The sequence below is a fragment of the Erinaceus europaeus genome, chromosome 22 (assembly GCF_950295315.1).
Source record: "Erinaceus europaeus chromosome 22, mEriEur2.1, whole genome shotgun sequence".
NCBI classification, from domain to species: Eukaryota; Metazoa; Chordata; class Mammalia; order Eulipotyphla; family Erinaceidae; genus Erinaceus; species Erinaceus europaeus.
Genome location: NC_080183.1, coordinates 14,883,586 through 14,908,538, shown reverse-complemented (window position 1 = coordinate 14,908,538; position 24,953 = coordinate 14,883,586). Strand labels below are relative to the sequence as shown.

The 24,953-nt window shown below is 52.5% G+C and overlaps 1 protein-coding gene across 2 annotated transcripts; it reads left to right on the top strand.

The window, feature by feature from the left end:
- The first annotated feature begins 388 nt into the window (after positions 1–388).
- On the top strand, positions 389–24,036 carry DLST (dihydrolipoamide S-succinyltransferase). 2 transcript variants are annotated; one of them, XM_060181277.1, is made up of 15 exons: positions 389–520; positions 931–964; positions 3,377–3,425; positions 7,615–7,667; positions 7,788–7,862; positions 8,562–8,617; positions 9,244–9,376; positions 11,061–11,213; positions 11,543–11,619; positions 12,902–12,999; positions 18,527–18,657; positions 19,573–19,646; positions 20,579–20,662; positions 20,964–21,131; positions 22,660–24,036. In XM_060181277.1, the coding sequence occupies exons 1-15, from the start codon at positions 458–460 to the stop codon at positions 22,792–22,794; spliced, it is 1,383 nt and encodes a 460-aa protein (XP_060037260.1). In that variant the 5' UTR covers positions 389–457; the 3' UTR covers positions 22,795–24,036. The 2 variants fall into 2 exon arrangements, with proteins under 2 accessions (XP_060037260.1, XP_016048325.1); XM_016192839.2 differs by having other exon boundaries at positions 391–520; positions 9,244–9,355.
- Positions 24,037–24,953: the final 917 nt, after the last annotated feature.

The following is a 24,953-nucleotide window of genomic DNA, read 5'->3' as shown; positions in this document are numbered from 1 at the left end:
GAGCAGAGAGGGACAGAGGGACAGGGGGCTGGGGTGAGGGGACAGACGAGGGAGGGGGTGAGGGACGAGGGTCAGGAGCCAGGGAGACAAGGGGCAAGGGACAGGAGGGCTGGGGGACGCGAGGACTCGGGGGCAGAGAGCCCCTTCCCCGCCTCCGGTGCCCCCGGGAAGTCGCGGCCCCGCGGCCCGCCGCTCACCAGCCCGCACGCCCCGCGCACCCCGCCAGGGCTCCGCCTCGACCGCTTCCCCGGCCCTCCCGCCCCGCCCGCGCCCGGGGCTCCGCCCGGCCACCCCCCAGTTCCGCCTGCAGCCCCCGCCCCCAGCCGGGCCAAGGTTCGCTCTCCCGGCACCCCGCCCTGGCTCCTTCCCGGCCCCGCGGCGGCTGCGCCCGCGCCACTTCCGGTCCGCCGGGCCCTATATCCGGTGTCCGCCCGCCCTCCGCGCCGCCGCCGCCGCGATGCTGTCCCGCTCTCGCTGCGTGTCCGGGGCGCTCAGCCGCTCGCTCTCCGCCTTCAGGAAGGTGCGGCCTGGCCGCCGGCGCGGGGGCGGCGGGGGCGGCGCGGGGTCGGGCTCCGCCGGCCGGGCGCCAAGGACACCCGGACATGCAGGCCGCGGCGCCCGCCGGGGAGGCCCGGGGACCCCCAGGGGGAGGGCGGCAGCCTGGGGAGGGGTCCGGGCCCAGGGGTGGGGGTCACCCCGAGAAGGGGGTCACCCCGGGAAGGGGTCAGTCTTTCCTAAGGGAAGGAGGGGGGTCACCCCGGGAAGGGGTCAGTCCCCCCATGGGAAGGGGGTCACCCCGGGAAGGGGTCAGTCCCCCCATGGGAAGGGGCGTCCCCCCAAGCGTGTCAGCCCCCAGGGCAGGGATGCTTCCCCCCCACCCCGGGTACCATCGGGGTCCCCCCAGCGCCCACACCTCTTCTCTCTCCGCAGGGGAACTGCCCTCTGGGGAGACGCTCCCTGCCGGGTAAGTGCTGCCCACCCGGGACCTCTGCCCCTGGTCTGGCGGGCGGGAGGCAGACCGACGCCGGTGAGCTAGTTAGTAGCCAGGGAGGCCTCGCCCACGACGCAACCTCTCCACTGGCAATTTTGTCTCCGGGAGCTTGCGTCCCAGGACGGGTCACACCAAGTGTCAGTCGTAGCCGAATGAGGAATCTTGGAGAAGGCGGAGCAGGAAGCAGATGGAAGGGACAGAGCTGGGCAGGCTGCAGGGCAGCGCGACTTTGGGGGCTTTGGGAAGTGGCAGGCGGGAGTCACCCAGCGTTTCGTGTGGTCGACATAATCACTTGTTTCTGCAGGTCTTGGGGGAGGGCAGGCAGGAACCCCGGGTGCTTTCTGTGCGTTTTTTTTTTTTTTCGGTTAGTCATCAAAAGCCCTGCAAGTCCTGTCCAAGTGCAAGTCCTGTCCACAAGTGTAACCCAGGGCTGAGAGAGGTCAAGTGCACGGGCCAAGGTCACTCGGCCAGCTGTTGGTCAAGCTTGGTCGGCCTGCCTCCTCAGCCTGAACTCTTAACCCACATCATCACGTCTGCCAGTGTGCTCAGCGGCTTTGCTTCTCTGTTTACTCTGGAGTCCATTTCACCGACCCGGGTACCTTTTCATTCAGAGGGACACCACAGTGCCTTGCCAGGCACGTGGCAAGGTGTGCACCCTACCCGCTGGATTGTCGCAGCCCCCTTTCTTGAGAGACGGGAGCTCTGCTTAGTTCTGGCTGTGGAGCCACCAGGAGCCAGACCTGGGCCCTCAGTCTTATGCTGCTGCCGCACCAGGCTGCCTCCTAGACTTGAGCAGATGTGTAGGAACCTGGGGTCGAGCCCTTGGTCCCCACCTGCAAGGGAAAGGCTTCATGAGTGGTGAAGCAGGTCTGCAGGGGTTTCTCTGTCTCTCTCCCTCTCTAAACGACCCCCCCCATTTGTGTCTATCCAATAATAAATAAACTTAAAAAATAGTATTTCAGGTCAAGGAAAGTGCTTGAGCTCTCAGAGAAACGGAAAGGAGACCCCTCTATCTGGCAGAGTGCAGGAGTGTGTAAAGTTGTGACCTTTATTCTAGTACAGTAGGTTTGGGGGAGGGGAATGGGAAGAGGGGATCATTGACATGGCTTCATGCTTTGGGCTGACTTCTGAAAGAAGTGGGGAGAAGATACCCCCATGCTGAGACTTCCTTCAGTGCGCTGGGGACTGGGCTTGAACCTGGGTTGCGTGCAAGGCAGAGAGGCACCGTGTCCAGAGAGCTGTTGTCCTGGCCCCGGGTCCTAGTCCCACCTGCAGGGGAGCTTCATGAGTGATGGAGCAGTGCCGCAAAGGTCTCCTCTCCTCCCCTCCCCCCACTTGTTCCTGTTAAAATATGAAAAGATGGCCACTAGGAGTAGTGGCTCAGTTGTACAAGCAGAATCCCAAGAACTGTCTGTGAACACTTTCTTTATATTGTCAGGACAGAGAAAACCTTACTACTTTTTTTTAAAAAAAAAATATTCCCTTTTGTTGCCCTTGTTTTTATTGTTGTAGTTATTGTTATTGATGTCATTGTGTTGGATAGGACAGAGATGGAGAGAGGAGGGGAAGACGGGGGTGGGGTGGGGGGGTAGGGTGGTGGTGAACGATTCCCCTGCATGTGGGGAGCCGGTGGCTGGAACCAGGATCCTTACGCTGGTGTTTGCACTTTGAGCCACCCGCGCTTAACCCACTGCACTACCACCCGACTCCCAACTTACTGCTTTTTGCGTGGGGGCTCAGGGCTTCACCTTGGGCTTGTCATTTAATCTTGGCAGTGAGAGACAAAAATCAAGTTGAGGTCATTATTCGAAAGCTTTTTAATTCTTTCTTTATTGAACGGTACCAGCCAGAAATCAAGAGGGAAGATGGCACCTTGCGGGGGTGGGGAGTGATGATGAGCTTGGTCCTAAAGCAAGCGGAGCCTGAACCAGCTTTCAGGCGATTCTGACTCCAGCTTTTAAGTAACCAGAGAAACAAAAGCCCAGGCTAAGTCCTCCCCGTCCCCCAGCTTCTCAGACTGGGCTGAGTGCAGTCACAGGGCCAGCCTGCCTATCTCTTGTCAAACTTCAGTTGTATTTGCAGTAGACATACCTCTAAAGCACACAGGACCACGAAAATATCCTTGCTTTAAAGTAGGTTAAGACAATACAACTGCTTCAAGCTGTGTCCTCAGAACACTCCCTTTTCTTCCTCAACTCTGCCGCTAGTGACTTCAGTGGAAAAGTTGGAGAAATAGGACTGTGTGAGACCAAGAATCCTGTTGGAGTCTGCAGGCGACGCTGCTCTGTCTCAGAGTTAGGGGGCGAATAAACTCGTTTTCCATTCCCAGCAGGTATCCCGTGCAAGATAAGAGTTGGTGGTTAAGAGTTGTTTTGTTTCTTGCAGGGGTCTCCTTATGTCAGGGACCAGGGTACCCTGACAGCAGGAAGATTGTGTAAGTATCCGGGGGGCACCGGTGTTTGAGACACGAGTTCTAAATCTGATTCTCTGATTCCTTCATTGGCTTCCAGACCTAGAAGTCACAGCGCTTGTTTTGAGTCTCAGCCTCATCCTGGCGTTAACTTCTGTGTGATGTACGTACGTTAGAGCTTCAGTGTGTGTCAGGTAACTGGACCAGGAGTGTGTCTGTTCTCGGGTGTTTAGATTTTTTTTTTTTTTTACCAGAGCTCTGCTCAGCCCTGGCTTATGGTGGTGCAGGGGATTGAACCTGGGTCTTTGGAGCCTCAGGCATGAGAGTCTGTTTGCATAACCATTATGCTATCTACCCTCACCCAGAGGATTGAACTTGGGACCTCATGCTTGAGAACCCAGTGCTTTATCCACTGTACCACTTCCCAGACCATTCCCCTCTCAATTTCTGGCTGTCTTTATCCAATAAATAAAGATAATTAACAATAAAATTTTTTTTTTTTTTTAAATAACGACTGTTTGAAAACTTAAGGGCTGGTAGGTGACCCGCCTTGCAGGCTGTGTGCCTTGCCTTGTGCAGGCTCTGGGACTGAACCTGGGAAAGCCTTAGTGCTGTAATGTCTTCCTCATCTTTCTCTTACTTCTGTATGTATATCTGAATAAAAGGAATGAAATACACCAGCCTAGGAGCAGTGGAATTGGCATGCAGGAGGCCCCAGTGCCACCAATAATAATAATAATAAACAGTAAAACCCCCTGACTTTTGAGGGGTGAGATCTCACTTAAGGGTAGCTCCCTAACTTAGGCTTTAGTGTTCCGTGTCATTTTTTCCGTGAAGAAGAGACACGTTTTTCACTGAGGTTAATGCCTGGGACCTCATCCCTGTGAAGTGTGGACTCTGACACTGAACTGCAGCACATCCCCTAGCCCCATTTTTCTGTCTCTTAGTGACTTAAGAGTTTTGCACATGATTTCAGAGGTAGCTTTCACTCCCCTACATGGCCAGTGTGTGTCTCCCACACTCAGCGAAGTCTGTGCCCCTGCTCTGCCCTCCATTTTCAGGAAGTCCAACAGCGAGTTTGATGCCAGTGTTACTTTGCAAGTTGGCTGGTTTCAGTCCTCTATACTCCATATAGGAGTGAATCCATCGGTGGTTTTCTTCCACATTTTATATCACTTAGCATCATGACCTCCAGTTCCTTCTGTTTTTCTTTTTCTACACTGGTGGTGGTGCAGAGGATTGAACCTGGGACCTCGGAGCCTTAGGCAGGAGGGTCTTTTTGCAGAACCATTATGCTACTTGCCACACCCCTCATCCGTTTTGCTTCAAATGATAAATTTAGTCTCTCTTTGATTGCAGAGTAGTGTTCCGTTGAATATATGCCCCATAATTCCTTTTTAAAATAACTACATTGCCTTTTAAATTTTTATTTATTTGGGTAGAGACAGAAATTGAGAGGGAAGGGGGGAGATGCCTATAGCACTGCTTCACCACTCGAAGAGCTTTGCCCCTGCAGGTAGGAGTAAGGGGCTTGAACGTGGGTCTGTGCATTGTAGCATGTGCGCTCAAACCCACAATTTTTTTAAAGACTTTAGAAGGAGCGAGAGAGAAGGAGCCAGACATTCTGATACATGTGCTACTGGGGATTGAACTCGGGACCTCATGCTTGAGAGTCCAGTGCTTTACCCACTGTGCCACCTCCAGACCACAGTCTCTAATTTTTGTATCTAGTCATGTCATTGGGCATTTAGGTTGCTTCTTTGTTCTGGTTATTGTAAATAGTGCAGCTGTGAACACAGGAGTTCACATGTCCTTTAGAGATGTGCCCAGGAGAAGTATTGCTGGATTGTCAATTTTTTTGTTAAAAGATTTATTTACTCATAAGAAAAAAAAAAAACACTGATTTTTGTGACCAGAATTATTATTGGCATTCTGTGCACGCACAATCTCACCCCTCCTGGCGGCCATTGTTTTAATGGTGGTGGTGGAAGAGAGGGCCTATAGCACTGCTCCACTGCTTGCAGAGTCCCTGCAGGTTGGCACTGGAGACTTAAACCTGGGTCTGCACGCATGGTAGCATGTGTAGTTGACTGGGTGTGCTAACACCCAGCGCCCTGTTTTTGTCTGTGGGCTCTGAGCTACTCTGCATAGGGACTGCACCAGCTTGCCCCCCACCAGCAGGGTGGCAGTGGCCTTCTCTCCACTTCCTCAACACTGTCAGCTCCTGATTTGTAGATGTGTCATTCTCACAGGCGTGAGATGATAATGTCATTGTGGTCTTAATTTGCATTTCCTTAGTAAGTGGAGCCTTATTTCCTTTTGTTGTTGTTGTTGCCTCCAGGATTATCACAGGGGCTTGGTGAATCTGCTATGAATCTGCTGCTTCTGGCAGCCTTTTTTTTTTTTTTTTTTCATCTTTATTGGATAAGACAGACAAAATTGAGAGGGAAGAGGGAGACAGAGAGACACCTGCAGACATGCTTCACCACTTGTGGAGAGCTGGGGGATTGAACCAGGATCCTTGTATGGGTATCCTTGATCTTCGTACTATGTGCACTTACTTAACCCGGTGTGCCACCACCCAGCCCCAATTTTATGGTATTTAGTTTCTATATTAGTTTTTTTTTGAAGTTCTTTATTGGGAGATTAAAGGTTTACAGTCAACAGTAAAATACAATAGTTTATACATGTGTAGCATTTCTCAGTTTTCCAAATAGCAGTTCAACCCCCAGTAGGTCTTCTGCCTTCAGGTTCCAGGGCCTGACCCCTCTTTTTCAGTTTTTCTTTTTCTCCATGGAGAGAGGAGGAGAGAGGACACACACAGAGAGACCAAAACCAGAGCACTACTCGGCTCTAGTTTACAGTGGCACTGGGGACTGAACCTGGGACCTTGGAACGTCAGGCATGAAAGGCTTTTTGCAGAACCATTATGCTGTGTCCCCTCTCTAAGTGGCGCACAGTTAAAGACCTGCCTACTTAACAGCTTTTGTCTTGCTCCTATGTTTAAATTTGTATAAAACTATTTCTGGTTTTTGTGTCTTCACTTAATTGTTTGCTTATATGGGTCGGCAGTGAAAAGAATGTCCATGGGATTTAGTACCCTTTTTCTGTCCTCCTCACACCAAGCTGTTCTCCCCAGAGGCAGCCAGCCGGCTCTCCAGGTGCCTGCCTGTCTTTACAGAGCTGTTCTCTGTGCTGGCACATCCCCGCATGTCCCCGCACGTCCCCAGGCCTGCCAAAGCCTTTCATTAGGTAAAGGGCAACACATTAGACATTGAGAGGGGCTTTGACCATCAGCGCAGTTGAGGCCAGAAAGGTGAGCAGACAGGCCCACCTCGTCTGCAGCCAGCCACCTTTCCAGGTGGCCTGAGCACTTGAAATGAGAGCAAGTCCCGCTGTTAGTGACAGGGACTCCACAGCACTGAGTCACGGTGGCACAGCCAGTTACACAGACCTGAGCACAAAGCCAATGTCGCCACCACCGCAAGTCACGGAGACACTGCTGGGCTAGGAGACTGCAGAGCTGCACCTCTCGCTGTCCAGAGATGACACTGCCGGCCTGTGTGGCAGGTGGCGCTGTTCTCCAGTTAGTGAGTGTGACGTCAGAAAGCGCCTTCATCTTTTGAGGTCACTTTTGAGTCAGCCCAGACTACGGGTGTACTGTCTCCTAGCAAGAGGACAGACTGTGAGGTACTAGAAAAAGTGTGTGTGTGTGTGTGTGTCTCTGTGTGTGTGTGTGTGTGTTTCCCTAGCATGTAACAGCTTGCTTGATTTGCCAGCCATCTCCTCTCACGGCCATATCTGATCTGAATTTAATCCTGTGAATACTATTATCTCCCATGAGACGAAGTGGCATACATCTGTAGGGCATCCGTTTATCTTACCTGGATTTAGTTAAGAAAAACCAACACTAGTCAGGAAGCTCTCGTTTTGGAGTGTGTCCATGGGCCCAGGACACTGGAGAGGCCAGTGTAAGTCTCTTGTTCTGTGAGAATCGACATTTCACTGCAGCATTGAACCTGGGCTCACCTGACGGGCGGGGGCTTTGCTGCTGGAAGCCCCCAAGCCGCTAGACCGGTCTGCTCAGCTCAGACTGCAGGCGGGGCTGAGAAACTCCCCGCTGTGGGGCAAGAAGCTGACCCTCTCGAGCTGGGTCTACACTGAAAATGGGTCTGGAAAGGCGCTCAGAGTGCTTCTCTGTTTCTCTGTGCAGTGGTGGCGGCTGTCCTCCCAGCGTTCGCTTCTTCAGGACGACAGCTGTGCGCAGTGAGTGGCGACTTCTACCTTTCTTCCTTCTGGGGAATGGCGGTTGGATGAGAGCCGAGCACAGATTCAAAAGGTTAAACTAGGACCTCCGTGTGACCATCTTCCCCGCTCTTTTCCTAGGGGATGAAGTGGTTACTGTCAAAACCCCGGCGTTTGCAGAATCGGTCACTGAAGGGGATGTCAGGTGGGAGAAAGGTAAGATCTGTACTCTAGCGTGACTTCACTCATTTAGAGAGGGAGAGAGAGAAAACACCCGAGCTTACCCTAGTGCTGTGGGGTCTCCCATGTGGTGCTGGGGTTCAGACCTGGGCCTTGCCCCTAAGTGAGGAATACACCCTTCCCAGGGAGTTACCTCTGGCCCTGCACTCTTACTGCTAAATTTTAAATACTTAAAAAAAATTTTTTTTATTACCTTTATTTGTTGATTGGATAGAGGCAGCCAGAAATTGAGAGTGAAGGGGCTGGTAGAGAGGGAGAGAGACAGAGAGACACCTGCAGTCCTGCTTCACCACTTCCAAAGCTTTCCCCCTGCAGGTGGGGCTGGGGGCTCCAACCCCAATACTTTTTCCTTTTATAAGCTTTTCCTTTAAGGTTTATTCATCATGTGGGCTGGTGGGGGCGGAGGGCAGAGTACCGCCCAGCTCTGGCATAAGGTGGTGCCAGGTTTTGAACCTTTGGCCTCTGGGACTTGAGGTGTGCAGGTTGCTGCTCTGTCTGGCTGAGCTGTCTCCCTGCCCTAAATGTGTTCTAAGAGCACTATCCAGCTCCTTTCGGGCTATGTGGAGCTTGTGGCTTCACCCCATCTTCACCCTGTGGCCCCCACAGCACCATTGCCCGAAGGGGTTTGTGGTACTGGAGGCTCCGCTCACAGGTGGCTTGTTGCTGTCTTTCCAGCTGTCGGTGACACCGTTGCAGAAGACGAAGTGGTCTGTGAGATAGAAACTGACAAGGTGGGTTTGTCTGGTATCAGCCCCGATTCTTCATGGTCGGTCCTCCCTGGGCTGCTTAACCTACTGAGAAGGCCAGGGACTCGGCTCTATATTACCCACTAACCACTGTTGGCAAGTGAACGTTAAAATCACACATACACACACACCCCTTTTAAGTTTAATTTTAGAGGTGTGCACGTGCAGTTTCCACATAGCTTTCACTTTGTTACTCCCCCCCCTTTTTTGGGGGGGGCGGCGTGCGTGTTCAATTTCTGGAGACAATGACTGAATATCACCTCAGCCACTCCTGGCAATGGACGGCAGTGGAGAATGACTTGTTCTTACTCACTTAAAGGTGTGACACTGGTGTTTTTATATCAGAACCTTGAATATCTTTGTTGTAACTCGATGGTGTATTTCTGAATTTCTAGGGCCATCGGCTTTGCCAGACAGTGCACTGCCTTGGCTGTGCGCGACCCAGGCTCCAGCCCAGCCCCCGCGCACTGAAGGGAGCTCTGGCGCTGTGGCTCCCTTCCCTTCCTCTCTGCCTCTGGACCTCAGGAAGTCATGCAGAGCTAACAACAGTGTAGATTGTTCTGATGGAGAGAACGCTCGCTCTTCACTCCCCTGTTGGTTTCCCTCTCCAGACATCTGTGCAGGTGCCCTCACCAGCAAATGGCGTGATTGAAGCTCTCTTGGTGCCCGACGGGGGAAAAGTGGAAGGCGGCACTCCTCTGTTCACGCTCAGGAAAACTGGCGGTAAACAGTCTGCTTGGCAAGGTCTCCAGAATCTGCCCCTTGGTGCTGGGCCGGGCAGAGTACTAGTCCCTTGGTACTTCAGAGACTGCGATTCTAGCTGCCCTTCCTTAGCGGATGAGTGGTGACACTTAGGGCCAATAGCGGGGCTTTATTCACTCCGCAAGGTAGGGGAGAGGCCAGAGCTTCACAGACAGCGATGCTGGAGTCAAACTCAGGACCTCACACTTGCAAATCCACCTGTCAGCCCTATATTCCATCTCTGGATACTGTCGTGTGGACTTTATCTTTTCATTTTTCTTTTCACCAGAGCACTGCTCAGCTCTGGCGTATAGTGGGGGGGGGGGATTGAAGCTGGGGTGTTGGAGCCTCAGACTTGAGAATCTCTTTGCATAACCATTATGCTATCTCCCCCCACCATGTGGACTTTAAACCTCAAACTCTAGAAGGGGTTTTAAACCTTGCAAACCTCTGTGCCTACGTATGTCTTATGCCAGACCATTTATTTCCCACCAGGATTATCACTGGGACTCTGTACCTGCACAACGTCACTGTTCCCTGTGCCCACTTTTTCTTTAACTTTTTTCAAATTCCCTTTCTCCTCCTCCTCCTCTTGATACAGAGGGAAAGGGTAGGAGGAGAGGAGATACGTGCAGCACTGCTGGAGAAGTTTCTCATGCAGGTGTGGATCCAGGGCTTAGGCCTCAGTCCTTGTGCAGGGCAATGTGTATGCTCTGTTTGGTGAGCAGTCACTTGGACATAATAAAGGGTGCAAGGAGACAGCATAATGGCTGTGTGAAGAGACTCTTGTGCCTGAGGTTCTGAAGTGTCAGGTTCAATCCCCACACCACCATAAACCAGAGTTGAGCAGTGCCCTGGTAAAAATGAAGTAATAAAAATAAAGATTGGTAGTTTTTTTTCCTTTTCTTTTTTCTCTCTGGAGTCAGAAGGGGGCATAAAATATCAACACAGATGTGTAGACCTCATAGAATTCTGATGAGTCAAACCTGGAGTTACCAGATTTCTGTTAGCGTGGTGTTTCTCTTTGTCTTTTTAAAATGCATCTTGTTAACATGGTGCCAAGGGCTAAAGCCAGGCCCTGGTGTGTGAATTGTGCTGCTGAGCTAGTTTTTTTTAGTTGTGGGTGTGTGTGTGGGGGGGGTGTTAGCTCAAATGGCTGCTCTGGGAGACTCGGAGAGGGAGACCTCCCATAGCACAGAAGCTTTCATCAGTGCAGTGAGGGCAGACCCCGTGTTAATGAGAGGGAGAATGCACTGCTCCTCCATGCCTGGAATTCTGCTCAGCTCAGCCTGCGGTGCTGGGAGGGGAACCAGGGCCTCAGCAGGAAGGGAGATGGAGTGCTTTTCCTGGTACTCCGATGCACGCCAGGCTGAGAGCTGCTACTCCAGTGTGAGAACAGACCACGTTGCGTGGTGTCTGTTACAGAGAATTCAGTTTAGCTCTTCTGCACCTGCTGTCATGGCATTTGTAGGGTGCTTTAGTAATCTTTTGTGAAGAAGTGAGAAATAAGGAAATGAATTGGTGCAGTATAGCGGTCTGACTCTTGCAACAGTAAGCAGTAAACTTCAGCAGCTGGAGCCACACTTGCTGACTGACTGGAGGTAGACCTTTTGCCGCTAGATTCCACTTAGCATGTCGGATTTGTTTTCCATTCAGACAACGTTGTGACTGTTCATTTGTTTTGTAGCTGCTCCTGCTAAAGCCAAGCCAGCCGAACCTCCTGCTGTAGCCCCCAAAGTAGAAACCACCACGTCGGCAGCCCCTCCACCCCCTGCGGCAGCCATCCCCACTCAGATGCCGCCGGTGCCCTCTCCCTCACAGCTTCCTGCCAGCAAACCGGGTACGCCCTCACCTCCTGCGTAGGAGAAGAACGTCACCTAACCTGACAATGTTCCTTCACAGGGCAGAATCTGAGACATAAGCATGGCTCTGAATGGGCAGTGGCTGCTCTGGAGAAAGTTTTAGACTGTGTCGGAAGTGCTGGGTCCTCTTCCCAGCTTTGTTTGTAGTTGTAAGGCTTAGGCTGATTACGTCTTAGTAGGCGGTTCATTTGTGAATATACCTCAGGAGGTTTTGAAGACTAGAGGGCAGTACAGTCTGAAGGCACTGGTGGGTATTGAGTAATTATTTCTTCCTTTCCTGATGGAGCTGTCCCTTCTCCATTTTCAGTGTCTGCAGTGAAACCCACCGCTGTCCCTCTGGTAGCTGACCCAGGAGCTGGCAAAGGTCTGCGTTTAGAACACCGGGTAAGCCACTGAGGAAGAAACCCTTGAGACAAGGCAAAGGGGAGGTGCTAGCGTCAGTGGGGAGCAGGTTTGATACGTCTTGTGTGAGTGGCCAGCAGCTCGTGCCTTTGGCCCTGACAGAGAGGCTGAGTTTAGGAGGTGACGTGCTCATGTTCACGTAACTCAAATGGTGGCGCCAGCAGCCGAGGGCTGGCAGTGCCCAGTGGTTTTTGTTTTTTGCCTCCAGGGTTATCACTGGGCCCAGTGCCAACATTATGAATCCATTGTTCCTGCGGCCTTTTTTTTTTTCTCGTTTTATTGGATAGGACAGAGAGAAATTGAGAGAGATTGGGGAGATACAGAGGGAGAGAGGAAGAAAGACATCTGCAGACCTGCTTCACCACCGTGAAGCTTCCCCCCTGCTTCAGCTTCAAGGGAGCAGGGGCCTCACAGGGGATCCTTGTGTGGGTCTTTGTGCTCTGGACTAGACGTGCTTAACCTGGTGTGCCGCCACCAACCCCATCCCCCCGGTGGTTTCTGCCACTGTCGTATTTCTACCATCGCAATAACTTGGGCAGGTCAAATATTTACAGGGGCTGGTAGCTTAGTAACGCAACCCTCTTTCCACAAGAGCACACACTTCAGAGAGGTAGTCCAGTGAGCTGCATTCCCAGACTTCCGGGACACTAAATTGAGGGCAGAGTAACAGTAGTTGCCAGGGACAGACATGAAACTTCAAAGAAGTTTGGTCAGATGTGTGGGTTCCTTTGTCTGAGAAGGCCTCCTAAAAACACCATAGCCTCAACTGATGAGTGCTTCTGAGTTTCCACTCTACAGGTAGGTGGCTGTTCTCACTCAGGTCCTTACCACCCCAAAATCTAGCCATAACCACACTCTTCCTTTTATAAATCGGTTTTGATTTTTTAAATCAAACCATTTCCTGGGCCTTTGTTCTTGGTTAAACTTTGGGCTCCTTCTGAATGAGAAGCCTGTGTCTATTTTTTATTTTTAGAGGCACAGTGAAAGACCACAGCACTGAGGCTCCCTTTAGTAGAGCAGGCCTTGGCTCGAGCCTGGTCACGCACATGCTCAGGCAGCGCGGCCCGAGTGAGTTCTTGTGGCCCTGCTGCTTGACCCACAGCAAGGCCCCGGCAGGAAAGAGGAAACGTACGACTGTTGTGCTCCATGCCGTGGCCCTTGCCCACTGATTCCTGGCAGGCTGAGTCCTCTGTAACTAGACGGAGTGATCATGCTTGGTCCTAAGAGACCAGATGGCCACTTCCTGTCCCAATTTCACTTTCAGGAGAAAATGAACAGGATGCGGCAGCGAATTGCTCAGCGTCTGAAGGAAGCCCAGAACACCTGTGCGATGCTGACGACGTTCAATGAGATCGACATGAGGTGAGAGCTCGTGTCCTTCTCCTGAGCACCTGCCCCGGCCTGTGCTGGCCGACACAGCAGGGAAGGGTCACCGGTTGACTTGCGCAGAGGTGCTCGGGCTTTCCTAAAACTATGCCTGCTTGCCTTTGTGACTTAAAGAGGTATCCCTTTGGGAGTTGGGCGGTAGCCAGCGGGTTTAAGTGCACGTGGCACAAAGTGCAAGGACCTGCATGAGGATCCCGATTTGAGCCCCCGGCTCCCCACCTGCAGGGGAGTCACTTCACAGGCGGTGAAGCAGGTCTGCAGGTGTCTGTCTTTCTCTCCCCCTCAATCTTCCCCTCCTCTCTCCATTTCTCTCTGTCCTATCCAACAACAATGACATCAATAACAACAATAATAACTACAAAATAAAGCAAGGGCAACACATTTTTTTTTTAAAGAAAGTAGCCTTTTAGGGCAGGGGTAAATATCATAATGGTTATGCAAAGAGACTCTCATGCCTGAGACCCCAAAAGTCCTGGGTTCAATCCCCCACACCATCATAAGCCAGAGCTGAGTAGTGCTCTGCTTACAAAAAAAAGTAGCCTTTTAGACTTTCATACCTGTATCTTATAAGTTCTGATATATGACACTGGTTATAGTCTTTTTTTTAAAAGCACCTTGTATATTTTTTCACATTTTAAAAATGTTTTTATTTTTGGATAGAGAAAAGTTGAGGGGGGAGGGGAGACACACCTGCAGCACTGTTTCACCATTCTGGGGAAGCTTCCCCTGTGCAGGTGGGACTGGGGGCTGGAACCTGGGTCCTTGTGCCATGCACAATGTGCGCCCTAATGGGTACCCCCTCCCGGTCCTCGTATGATGCAGCCCTCTGGTTTTGAGTTGTATGGAGAGTTAGGACAACCAGGCCAACAAGCTCCGTCCTAGGACTTCCCACCTTGAGACTGGGGACCCACTCGGCCTCATGCCTAGGGCAGCACCGTAAAGCCTTGCTCTGGGCTGGGGAATGAGTATAGGGGTTCTGCACAAAGACCGATGCGTGGGGCGCCCAAGGTCCCAGGTCAGCCCCAGCATGGCCGCTCAGTGCCTGGACCTGGTGCGTACTGCTCAGTGACGCAGGGCAGTGCAGGGATAGTCTGCTCTCAGCTTTCATCAGCTTTGAGGGAAGGCAGGTCAAGATTTAGAAAACAAACGTTCAGATGTCGCCCGAAGGGGCTACTTCACTATGCCAAGGTCTGTAGCAAGTGAATTGCTGACCTGTGTAGCCTTTTTTTTAGTTGAGGGATTGATGATTTACAGTAAATGCAGTTACCGGTACGTGTGTAAAACTTCAGTTTCCAGGGCAGGTCCTCCTCCCCCACTGTGTACCAGGACCTAAAAGCCTCCCCAGCCCTGAGTTCTTCACTGTGCCGTAATACACCGAATTTAACATCTCTGGATGGTTATTGTACACAAGATGTATGTAGTACACTTGAGAGGATGCAGAAACGAGTGAAAAGAACCTTGCCCTCCTGGGACTTGCAGCAAACCCAGAAAAGTCTAGAAAAGCATGAGGAGAGGCGATGGATCATTTGGATCAGAAGGAATATGGAACGGAGGGGGAAATGGCGTCATTTAGAAAACCTTCTTGTTAAATATTAAAAAAAAAAAGGGGAGTCGGGCTGTAGAGCAGAGGGTTAAGCGCAGGTGGCGCAAAGCACAAGGACCGGCATAAGGATCCCGGTTTGAGCCCCCGGCTCCCCACCTGCAGGGGAGTCGCTTCACAGGCGGTGAAGAAGGTCTGCAGGTGTCTGTCTTTCTCTCCCCCTCTCTGTCTTCCCCTCCTCTCTCCATTTCTCTCTGACCTATCCAACAACGACAACAACAATAATAACTACAACAATAAAACAACAAGGGCAACAAAAGGGGATAAATAAATTAAATAAATATTTTAAAAAAAAACCTTGTTTTCTCACCAGGGTTATTGCTAGGGGTTAGTGCTGGCACTGTGAATCCAGTGCTTCTGGAAGCTCTCTCCCCCTCCCCCCTCCCTTTTATTTTCATTTTAATGGGACAGAAATTGAGAGGGACAAGGGACAGAGGGAGAGGGTCACCTGAAGAACTGCTTTACAGCTCGTGAAGCTTCTGCAGGTGGGGAAGAGGGGCTTGAACCTAGGTCCTTGTGCTCAACCAGCCACCTAGCCCCTGCTGTCCCTTTCTTTCTTTCTTTCTTTCTTTCCTGTTTTTGGTTTTTGCCTCCAGGGTTATGGCTGGGACTCAGTGCCTGCACTCGGCCACTGCTCCTGGAGGCCATTTTTTTCTGTTGTTGGATGGGACAGAGAAATTGAGACAAGGGAAGAAGGGGGAAGAAAGACACCTGTAGACCTGCTTCACTGCTTGTGAAGCGATACCCCCCACCCCCGCAGGTGAGGAGCCGGGGGCTCAAACAGGGATCCTTGCTCTTTGCACCATGTGCGCTTAACCCGCTGCACTTCCACCCGGCTCCCGAAAGACACATTTTTAATGTGTCTTCATGAGCAGCCTTTTGACACCATGGTGCTGAGCAGAGAGGCCATGCAGACAGTGTTGGAGCTGTGGCCCCAGTGCAGGAGAACACACAACGTCTGCTGGGAGGAATATTTGGGGAAAGAACATTCTAGAGTCTTGTCAGCAGTAGGGTGAGAGTTGGTTGGTTTCATTCAGGAGGTGAAAACCTTCAAGCCACCTCCTGGAAGCTTTGTGGATCTAGTCTGCTGATAGGCTTTTCACTAGAAAACTCTTGAGCTAAGAGTCTAGAAAGTCAGAGATGGGGGAGCGGCATGTTGAGTGTGCCGTGGTCCTGACAGCAGGGCTCTGCGACCTCTCTCGAGTTGCCACCTTCTGTTAAGCTCCCTGAAAAGGGAGGGTGGCACCCAAGTCAGAGATCCCTCCCCTGTGTACAGGATGTGGACATCTCAGGTTTCAGTGCATTAGGACCAGATTGTAGACAAATTGAATTGGACCGAGAAATTCTACCCCACTCCTTACGACAAAGCTGTAAATATTTGTGGCCTGGAGAGGTGATGTTGACCCAACATTTCCAACTAGAAGGTCAGCCGCAGGGCCAGTCAGAATGCCGCTGATTGAGGTCTGGGGTCTCGCCGACGCCGTCAGTAATCTGGTTAGATGAGAGCCCTGTGGATCTTGTGCTGATCAGCTGACCCTTAAAGGGCCCTTCTGAGACCACCACCTCCCCGCCTCGCCCCAGTCTGGGCCTCCCAGGGCAGAAGTCTGAAATAGAAACGATCTAATGGCCAGACAGGAGCATTTGGCCACATTGGAAAGCCCCGATGTTTATCTCTTCTCTTCCCCTCTTCTGCAGTTCCTGCGTCTTGGGAACCGATAATGTCTTTACAGTGGTAACCCTAGCACTAAATGAGGTTAGACACAGGAAAACAAACATTTCAAACCCAATCATTTCCCCTCAGAAGATTTTCAGACGCAAAAGGTCTGAAGGGGAGAGTTAAAGTTAGAGCATCTTAGCTTTCAGGCTCATGTCACATAGAGGCCATTAAAGAGAGGAGTGAGCGAGGCTGAGAGGCAGTGGGATTGGATTTCCCTCAGAGCCGTATTCCCATAAACACAGCCGAGTGCTGAGACTCCACCTCCCACGAACGAGGCCCACAGGAACAAAGCCTTCATGTTGCAAACATGTCTTTGGCCCTGCCACTTAGACTTTGAGAGCTTAGCTCCACGCGGTCCCTTAACTCAGGAAATGAGGAAACCACCACAGCCTCGAGCTTCTTCTTCTTCTAGCGTTTGCCCTTCTTCCGTAGCCAGTCAACAGCGTCAGGTTGAGCCTGATGTCTGCTTGTTGCTGGCTTTGAAAGTGACTGGGATCCATGTGGATTCAGTCGGCTAGGAAGGATCGTCAGTTTCCCCAATAAATGGGTACTCACGGGATGCACCACAAGAAGGTCGATCCAATGCATCCCAAGCCTCGAGCTTAGCCTTAAGGGCAAGAGCTGTGTTCGTGGTGTGTCCTGGTGCTCGGCAGGGCCCTCAGCGTGTGTTGTGAGGGGCAGCTGCTGGCTCTGGGGACATGGAGCGTGACTGCCCGCCTTGCCAGGCACCTTAGAGAACGCTGGGCTGGACCCAGCTGTATGTGACCAAGTCTGGTTCTGCTCACTGAGCATATGCACCGGTGGGATTATACAAAAATGGTTTGTTTTTGTCTTTGTCCTGATATAAATGCCACAAGGGGCCGGGGGGCTAGCTCACCCCGATGGGCTGCATGCCCCGGGATCTTGGCTCACGGTCCAGCTCTGCACCAAGTGGAGCACTGTGCTTGTTCGGCCTGAATGAAAAGGTGACCTTGGGAGTCGGGCGGTAGCGCAGTGGGTTAAGTGCACGTGGCGCAAAGCGCAAGGACTGGCATAAGGATCCAGGTTCCAGCCCCCGGCTCCCCACCTGCAGGGGAGTCGCTTCACAGGCGGTGAAGCAGGTCTGCAGGTGTCTGTCTTTCTCTCCCCCTCTCTGTCTTCCCCTCCTCTCTCCATTTCTCTCTGTCCTGTCCAACAATGACATCAGTAACAGCCACAATAATAACTACAACAATTAAAAAAAAAAAAAGGACAACAAACGGAAATAAATATTAAGAAAAAATTTAAAAAAAAAGAAAAGGTGACCTCAGCTGTGGGGAGATTGTGCATGTGTGGAACCCTGGGCTTTGCCAAAAGTCACAAGGGTGGTCTGGGATGTGGCACAGTGGATGAAGCACTGGATTCTCTTGAGGTCCTGAGTTCAACCCCAACAACACATGTACCAGAGTGATGTCTGGTTCTTTCTCTTATTCCTATCTTTTTCATGAAAAGTCGCAAGGAAGCAGTAATCAGGGTTGGTGTGTGCTCTCTTGCCTTCCCTTCTCTTCCTCCATTCCTTCCTTTCTTCCTTCTTCCTTCTTTTGTTCTTTATCTGATAGATGCTGCATATTTTGTAGACTGTTTCTGCTTGAATTTCTTTTTTTCATGGCTGGAGAGATTGCCCCAGTGCTAATGCATGAGGCTGAGGTCCCAGGTTCAGTCCCCAGCACTACCATCAGCCAGAGCTGAGCAGGGCTCTGGCTTCTGGCTCATTAAAATAAGTAAATTTAAATTTAAAAGAAACAGGGCTTGAGGAGAAAGCACAGTGATTCTGAAAATGACTTTCCTGCCTGAGGCTCTGAGTTTCTAGGTTTAATTTCCAGCGTCACCATCAGCCAGGGCTGAGCAGGGCTCTAATATCTCTCCCATCTCTCTCTCTCTCTCTAAAAAATCTTTTTAAAAAAAGCTTCCCCATAGCTAGAAATCACTTATCCAGGGCAAGGATCTTGGAATGTAATGTGCTATCTTGATTGTATTTTCACTGAGGCCAGAGCTGACTCCTTTGCACCCAGGGTTTGTAAATGCAGCCATTGTGCTGGCGCCTGGTGGATGACTCCGAACCTGAGCACAGGTGGGCGGTGCAGAGTTAGGAGCAGCTGGACGCTTGTCTAGAAAGCAGACAGAGACCACGGTGGTGGTCATCCTGTTGAGTGGTGCGTCTTTCGCAGTAACATCCAGGAGATGAGGGCTCGGCACAGAGACGGCTTTCTGAAGAAACACACCCTCAAGCTAGGCTTCATGTCAGCGTTTGTGAAGGCGTCCGCCTACGCCCTGCAGGAGCAGCCTGTTGTCAATGCAGGTGAGAGAGAGCGCGAGGGAGTAAACAGTCACAGAGATGAGGGTCAGGAGACTCTGGCTTTTCATTTTTTAATTTCCCCAGGAAGCTGTGACTGCAGTCTCCAGGGGTGTCCTGGGCCCTGGTTCCTTTGTCACTGGCCGCTGCACAGAGCAGTTTTTCCTAGAACACGCTCGGCGGCTGCCCTGGCAGGAGATGGCCGTGAGCAGCCACGCGGGGCTCAGCTCCGCGGTGACCTTTGACACAGGGCCCCCAGTGGGCTTATTTTGCTTTGTACTCGCCCTGTCAGTGAAGTGTTGCCCTAGCGAGGAGTCCTTTCTCACCAAGGTGCCCTGGGAGACTGGAGAGGGGACAGTGTCACGGCCCCTCCCAGTGAGGCCTGTGCGCTCCCACACGTGAGCCTTTTTGTTCCAGCCTTTTCGTGCTCCCCAGCTCTCTTCACGGGCCTGTCTATACGTGCAGGCATTTCTCACTTGGCACAGTTTTCATAGGTGTCTCAGCTAACAGAACAACACGGACTTTCTCTGTGGAGATTCCGAGCCTGTGCTCCCTCACGTGCACCAGACCTGAACTTTCACCTGTTGGTTTATTGGTGGCTTCCTCCTGAGTCTAACTGAAAGAGGTTCTCTTTTTACCTCTGCAGAGGACGGAAGCCCCTGTCCCCTTTTGCTGATTTGCACTGAGGGGGGCTGCAGTAGAGCTAGTTCTCAAGAACCGTGTGTACCCCTGTCCGCGTGTGAGCCGACCCCTCCTGGCGACACACACAGAAAGGCTGTTCTGCGCTCGGGACCTTTGCGGGTACCCGGAAGGGGCCGCCTTGGCCGGCGCGGAGGGAGAGGGCAGGCTTCTCCTCTGTTGATGTAGGCGGCACCTCACGGCGCTGGCCTGAAACGTGTGTGGTGTGCTTCTCTCTCGCAGTGATCGACGACGCAGCCAAGGAGGTGGTGTACCGGGACTACATCGACATCAGTGTGGCCGTTGCTACCCCGCGGGTATGTCACAGGAGGGGTGCTGGCCCCGGACTCGCTCTTAGCTGGGAGAAGTAGACCAGAGGAGGGATCACTTGCTGTGATTGTGTCTGTTTTTAGAAGGCAGTACAGGAGAACCTCATTTTTGACCATTTATTTCTTTTAAAGGTCGATCTGTTTCTTGCCCAAGGAAAGAGCTCAGTTCATAGAGCCTGGGATTTGTACGCCTGAGTTTCCCGGTTCCGTCCCTGGGGCTCATCTACTGGAACAGTACTTGGGCTTTGGTTTCTCGTGTGAAATTCTCATACGAAATAAATAGTAAAATTATCAAGAAAAGGAAAGACTTGCAGCCTGAGAGGGGGCATAGCGGGTTCTCGGCGTGGTGCTTTGGCTCTTTCCTTCTTTCCCTCATATATGAAGAGATCTTTTTCTTTGCCTCCAGGGTTGTTGAAGGGGCTTGGTGCCAGCACTATGAATCCACTGCTCCTGGAGGCCATTTTTTCCAATTTACTGGCTAGGATGGAGAGAAGAGGGAAGATGGGGAGAGAAAGACAGATACCTGCAGACCTGCTTCACTACCTGTGAAGCGACCCCCCCCCCCCCCCTGCAGGTGGGGAGCCGGGAGGCTCGAACCGGGATCCTTACCCTAGTCTTTGTGCTTTGTACTATGTGCCCTTAGCCTGGTGTACCACTGCCCGGCCCCCATGGCTAAATCTTTAAAACAAACAGGTGAAAACACTCACTAGCGTGCGGAGTGCGAATTCATCATGTGCTGGGGCTGGAACCTGGGGCCTCACGCATGTGGTCTGCTGAACTGCCTCTTCTGCTGGGGTGACCGTTTTCATGTCAATCCTAAATGTTAGACTTTCTGCGCATCGCACTGAATCTTGACCCGGGGGGTTGTGACTGTAAAAGCTGCGCTGCATTTGTACTGCAACCGCTCTCCTTCTTTCCAGGGTCTGGTGGTTCCTGTCATCCGGAATGTGGAAGTTATGAATTATGCAGATATTGAGCGAGCCATCAACGAGCTGGGAGAGAAGGTACAGTCGGAGGCTCAGGGCTGGGGCCTCACTCTGCTCCACAAGCTCCCGGAAGGCAGGTGCCCACAGCCCCACACGGGTTGCGTGGGGCTCAGTGCTGTGAGAACAGCCTGAGAGACCTACCTGCTGGGAGGGTGGCACAAGGCCCTGTGGCCTTGCCTCTGAGCCTGACCCTTTTGTCTGGTGAAATGAGTCATAGGCCTCTCTGAACAGCTGTGACGAACTTGATCTGTTGATCTTTCTGGACTTGACTGAGGAGCTGCCTGGGTTGACTCTATAACGTGTGAGCTCTGTTTTCTAGGCCCGGAAGAACGAGCTGGCCATTGAGGACATGGACGGCGGGACGTTCACCATCAGCAATGGCGGCGTTTTCGGCTCACTGTTCGGGACGCCCATCATCAACCCCCCCCAGTCTGCCATCCTGGGCATGCACGGCATCTTCGATCGGCCGGTGGCCGTGGGGGGCAAGGTAGGTGTCGTCACTGCTGTGTCAGATCCAGTAGTCAGGCGCTGACCACACAGGCTCACTCCGAGGTCACTCTCCGCTCCATCTCCCGGCTCTAGTTAATAGCCGGAAGCACTGCTTCTCACAATTGGCAGGCACATTCTTGAACCCCCATGCCAGACCTCACTGAAGCATTAAGCGCAGAGGGTCTCACGTACGTTAGTTTGAGAACCTCAGGGCTCTAGAGGCCAGAGCTCCTTAACCTGGGGCCCGTCAGCAGGCTTCGCGCAACAAGCTGCAGGGACTGGGAACAGTGGGAGACACCACAGACATGCCGTGAGCTGCTGAGGTGCACGACCAGGGCCTGGGGAATCTGCTCAGATGTCATCAGGGAAACGCCTTCTGAAACACCTTTTTTTAAAACTTTATTCCCTTTTGTTGCCCTTGTTTTGTTGTTGTAGTTGTTGTTATTGATGTCATTGTTGTTGGATAGGGCAGAGAAATGGAGAGAGGAGGGGAAGACGGGGAGAGAAAGACAGACACCTGCAGACCTGCCTCACCACCTATGAAGTGACTCCCCTGCAGGTGGGGAGCCGGGGGCCTTCGCGCCACCTGCGCTTAACCTGCTGCGCTACTACTTGACTCCCTGCAACATCTTCTTAAGAGTCTTTTTGGGTGTCAGTAACTCCTTCACGAATGTGTCAATTCTAGTTTTCCCCTAAAAGTGCTCAGACATCCAACTGTGCATACAGTTTCAGGGAGTCTGGACTGCAGGTTTAAAAGATGCTTTTCTTTTTAAAATTATAATGCTAAGGGGCTAGGGTAGACAGCATAATGGTTCTGCAAAGAGACTGTTATGCCTGGTGCTCCAAAGTCCCAGGTTCAGTCCCCTGTGTCACCATAAGCCAGAGCTGGACAGTGTGCTCTGGTCAAAAAAAAAAAAAATTATAATGCTAAGAAACCCCAGGCAACTAGAACTAAAGGGAAAGTTTTTTTTTTTTTGCTTCCAGGGTTATCGCTGGCACTTGGTGCCTACACTATGAATCCACTGCGCCTGGAGGCTATTTTTCCCATTTTGTTGTCCTTGTTGTTGCCATTGTTATAGTTGTTGTTGTATAGGACAGAGAAATGTAGAGAGATGGGGAAGACAGAGAGGAGGAGAGAAAGATAAACCTGCAGACCTGCTTCACCGCCTGTGAAGTGACCCCCCCTGCAGGTAGGGAGCCAGGGGCTCCAACCGGGATCCTTAGGCTGGTCTTGCGCTTTGCACCATGTACGCTTAACCTGCTGCACTACCACCCAGCCCCCTAGGGGAAGCTTTTTTCAAACCGACAAATTACAGGAGTGAGCATAATTCTCAGAAAGGCAGCTGTGAATTCAGGAGGCCCCTGCTGACTAAGATTGTCTGAGTGGGGCCGTTTGCGTGCAGGTAAGTCTGACAGGATTCACCAGCCGTGAGCACTGACCGTGGGGAGACTTGGGGGCTGGGCTCTTCCCCATGGACCAGGTTTTCTCTGCCGCTCTGGACGGATGTGTGGCCTCTCCTCTCCAGGTGGAGGTGCGGCCCATGATGTACGTGGCTCTGACGTACGACCATCGGCTGATTGACGGCAGAGAGGCAGTGACTTTTCTGCGCAAGATCAAGGCAGCGGTGGAGGATCCCCGAGTTCTCCTGCTGGACCTTTAGGAGGAAGCCACATGCCCTACCATCAGCCATGCAGGAACTGAAAACCAGTCTCCTCCCTGTCCCCTCACTGTCCCCAGCTCACCTGGCGACAGGCACTTGCTGTTGGCCTCAGGCGAGGAACCGGGGCGCTATGTAACCAGCATCCGCAGGTCCTCGATGTTCTGCCAGGCTCTCTCCCGCTCTGCACCCTTCTCGAACACTCGACGGCCTGCTTGGCCCCGAGGGGGGGAGAGAGCCTCATGGGCGCTCACCCATCCTCCTCCTCCCCCTCCCACCACAGCCCTCAGCAGAGATGGCTTCGCCTCTCCCTTGTGCCAGCACCATAGAGAAGCCGCCAGGGACCATGTGATTTCAGTGTGTGTCCTGTGAAAGTAGACACCTAGGAGGGTGCTGTGCCCACAGGCTCAGAGCTGCCTCTGCCCTGGCTGTGCGTTTGGACTTGTGTGGAGGGCCAGACCCCAGGCCCAGGGTCGTCGTTTAGTTACTAAAGCGGTACCTTCAACCCTCAGCTGTCGTCGACTTCAAGATGCCTCTTCTACCTCTTCCAGGAAGCACAGGCAGGGAGACTCGGGGCAGACCCCCCATCCCACCATATTTTTGTTAATAGCAGAAACCCAGACCTGCCATCATGCTCAAACCAGTAACACGGTTTGGGCAGTCACACAGCTTCCAGGCCGCTAGGACCATTGTCGCACGGCGTCCTCGCTCAGCAGACTCCGGCACGTGAGGGCAGAGGGGCCTGGCGGCCTCCAGTGCACTGGGTCAGCGGGCTGAGCTCTTAAGACCCCACTGGGAGAAGCACGCGAGACTGAGGAGGCAGTCCCGTCCTTCCTGCACTGTGGCTCTCAGGCTGAGGCCTCGGCTCTCCTTCCCCCTGCAGCACCCGGGCTGGGGGACAGTGGCCTGTGGTGGCAGCCAGCCCCACAAGCTCATCCACCGTGGGGAGATGACAAGGTGGACTGCCCTGGTGTTGAGCCGTGGGAGTCCCTCCGGGCGTGGTCAGTGCAGTGGTGAGGGCTGCTGGGCTGGTCGCCTCGCAGCCGAGAGCGTTCAGGCTTAAGGCTGCTGACGCGGAAGCCAACAGCCCCTCTGCCACCCTGAGAAGACCCCAGGCCTGGGGGTGAGGGCGGGAGGGAGGGAGCCAGTACTGAGCGCCTGCAGCATCGCTAGGACTTCACTATCAGAACTTCAAAGTATTTAAAGAGACTGATTTCAAATGCAAATTAAAGGGCAAATCTCAAATTTCTGCTTTTGGTCACTGCTTTGTGCTCGCCTCTGGCTCTGTTCTTGGCATTCAGCATCTCCCCGTGGCCTTTCATCGTCCTGTGGCAGGCCACTTGACTTGACCCCATGTGAAACCAGCAGCCCCAGGTCAGTAAGAAGAACTGAGGGCAGGTCAGCTGTGAGCAGCAGGCGGGCAGCCTCACTGGTCTGCAGCCAAGCCACCTCGAGGTCGGGGGGCGGGGGGGGGGGACAGAGGGTCTCAGAGCAGAGCACCCGTGACTAGGAAACAACGGGGTGAGCAGGGAGACAGCTCACCCACTAGGGCACAATCCTTGAGACACCATCATCGCCCCTTTCTCACAAAAAAAAGGGAGGGGGTGGCCTGGGGAAATGAGTTGTGTTCTCATAGTTCACTCACACACAACACACCACTGGCTTCAGGGAAAGCAAGGATTTGAAGCTGAGGAGGGTACAAGACATGCATGTGGGAGCCCAGGCCAAAACCACATATTCTGGGTGCTCTGATCTCATCAGATAAGTAGAAGGATTTTAGAATTAAGACCTGAGGTAGCGCAGCAGGTAAAGTGCTGCTGGCGCAAAGCACAACAACCGGCGTAAGGATCCCAGTTCGAGCCCCAGGCTCCCTACCTGTAGGGGAGTCGCTTCACAGGCAGTGAAGCAGGTCTGCAGGTGTCTGTCTTTCTCTCCCCCTATCTGTCTTTACTCCTCTCTCCATTTCTCTGTCCTATCCCAACAATGATGATATCAATAACTATAACAATAAAACAAGGACAACAAAAGGGAATAAATGTTAAAAAAAAAAATTGAGACCTGAGGGGAGTCGGGTGGTAATGAAGCAGGTTAAGCACAGGTGGCACAAAGTGCAACAACCGGCATAAGGATCCCAGTTTGAGCCCCCGGCTCCCCACCTGCAG

Excerpts from the sequence above, each read along its gene's own strand:
- DLST (XM_060181277.1), top strand. The coding sequence starts at position 458 with ATGCTGTCCCGCTCTCGCTGCGTGTCCGGGGCGCTCAGCCGCTCGCTC. Across the intron at positions 965-3,376 it reads GGGGAGACGCTCCCTGCCGG|GGGTCTCCTTATGTCAGGGA; the intron begins GTAAGTGCTGCC and ends TGTTTCTTGCAG. Across the intron at positions 13,000-18,526 it reads TTCAATGAGATCGACATGAG|TAACATCCAGGAGATGAGGG; the intron begins GTGAGAGCTCGT and ends CGTCTTTCGCAG.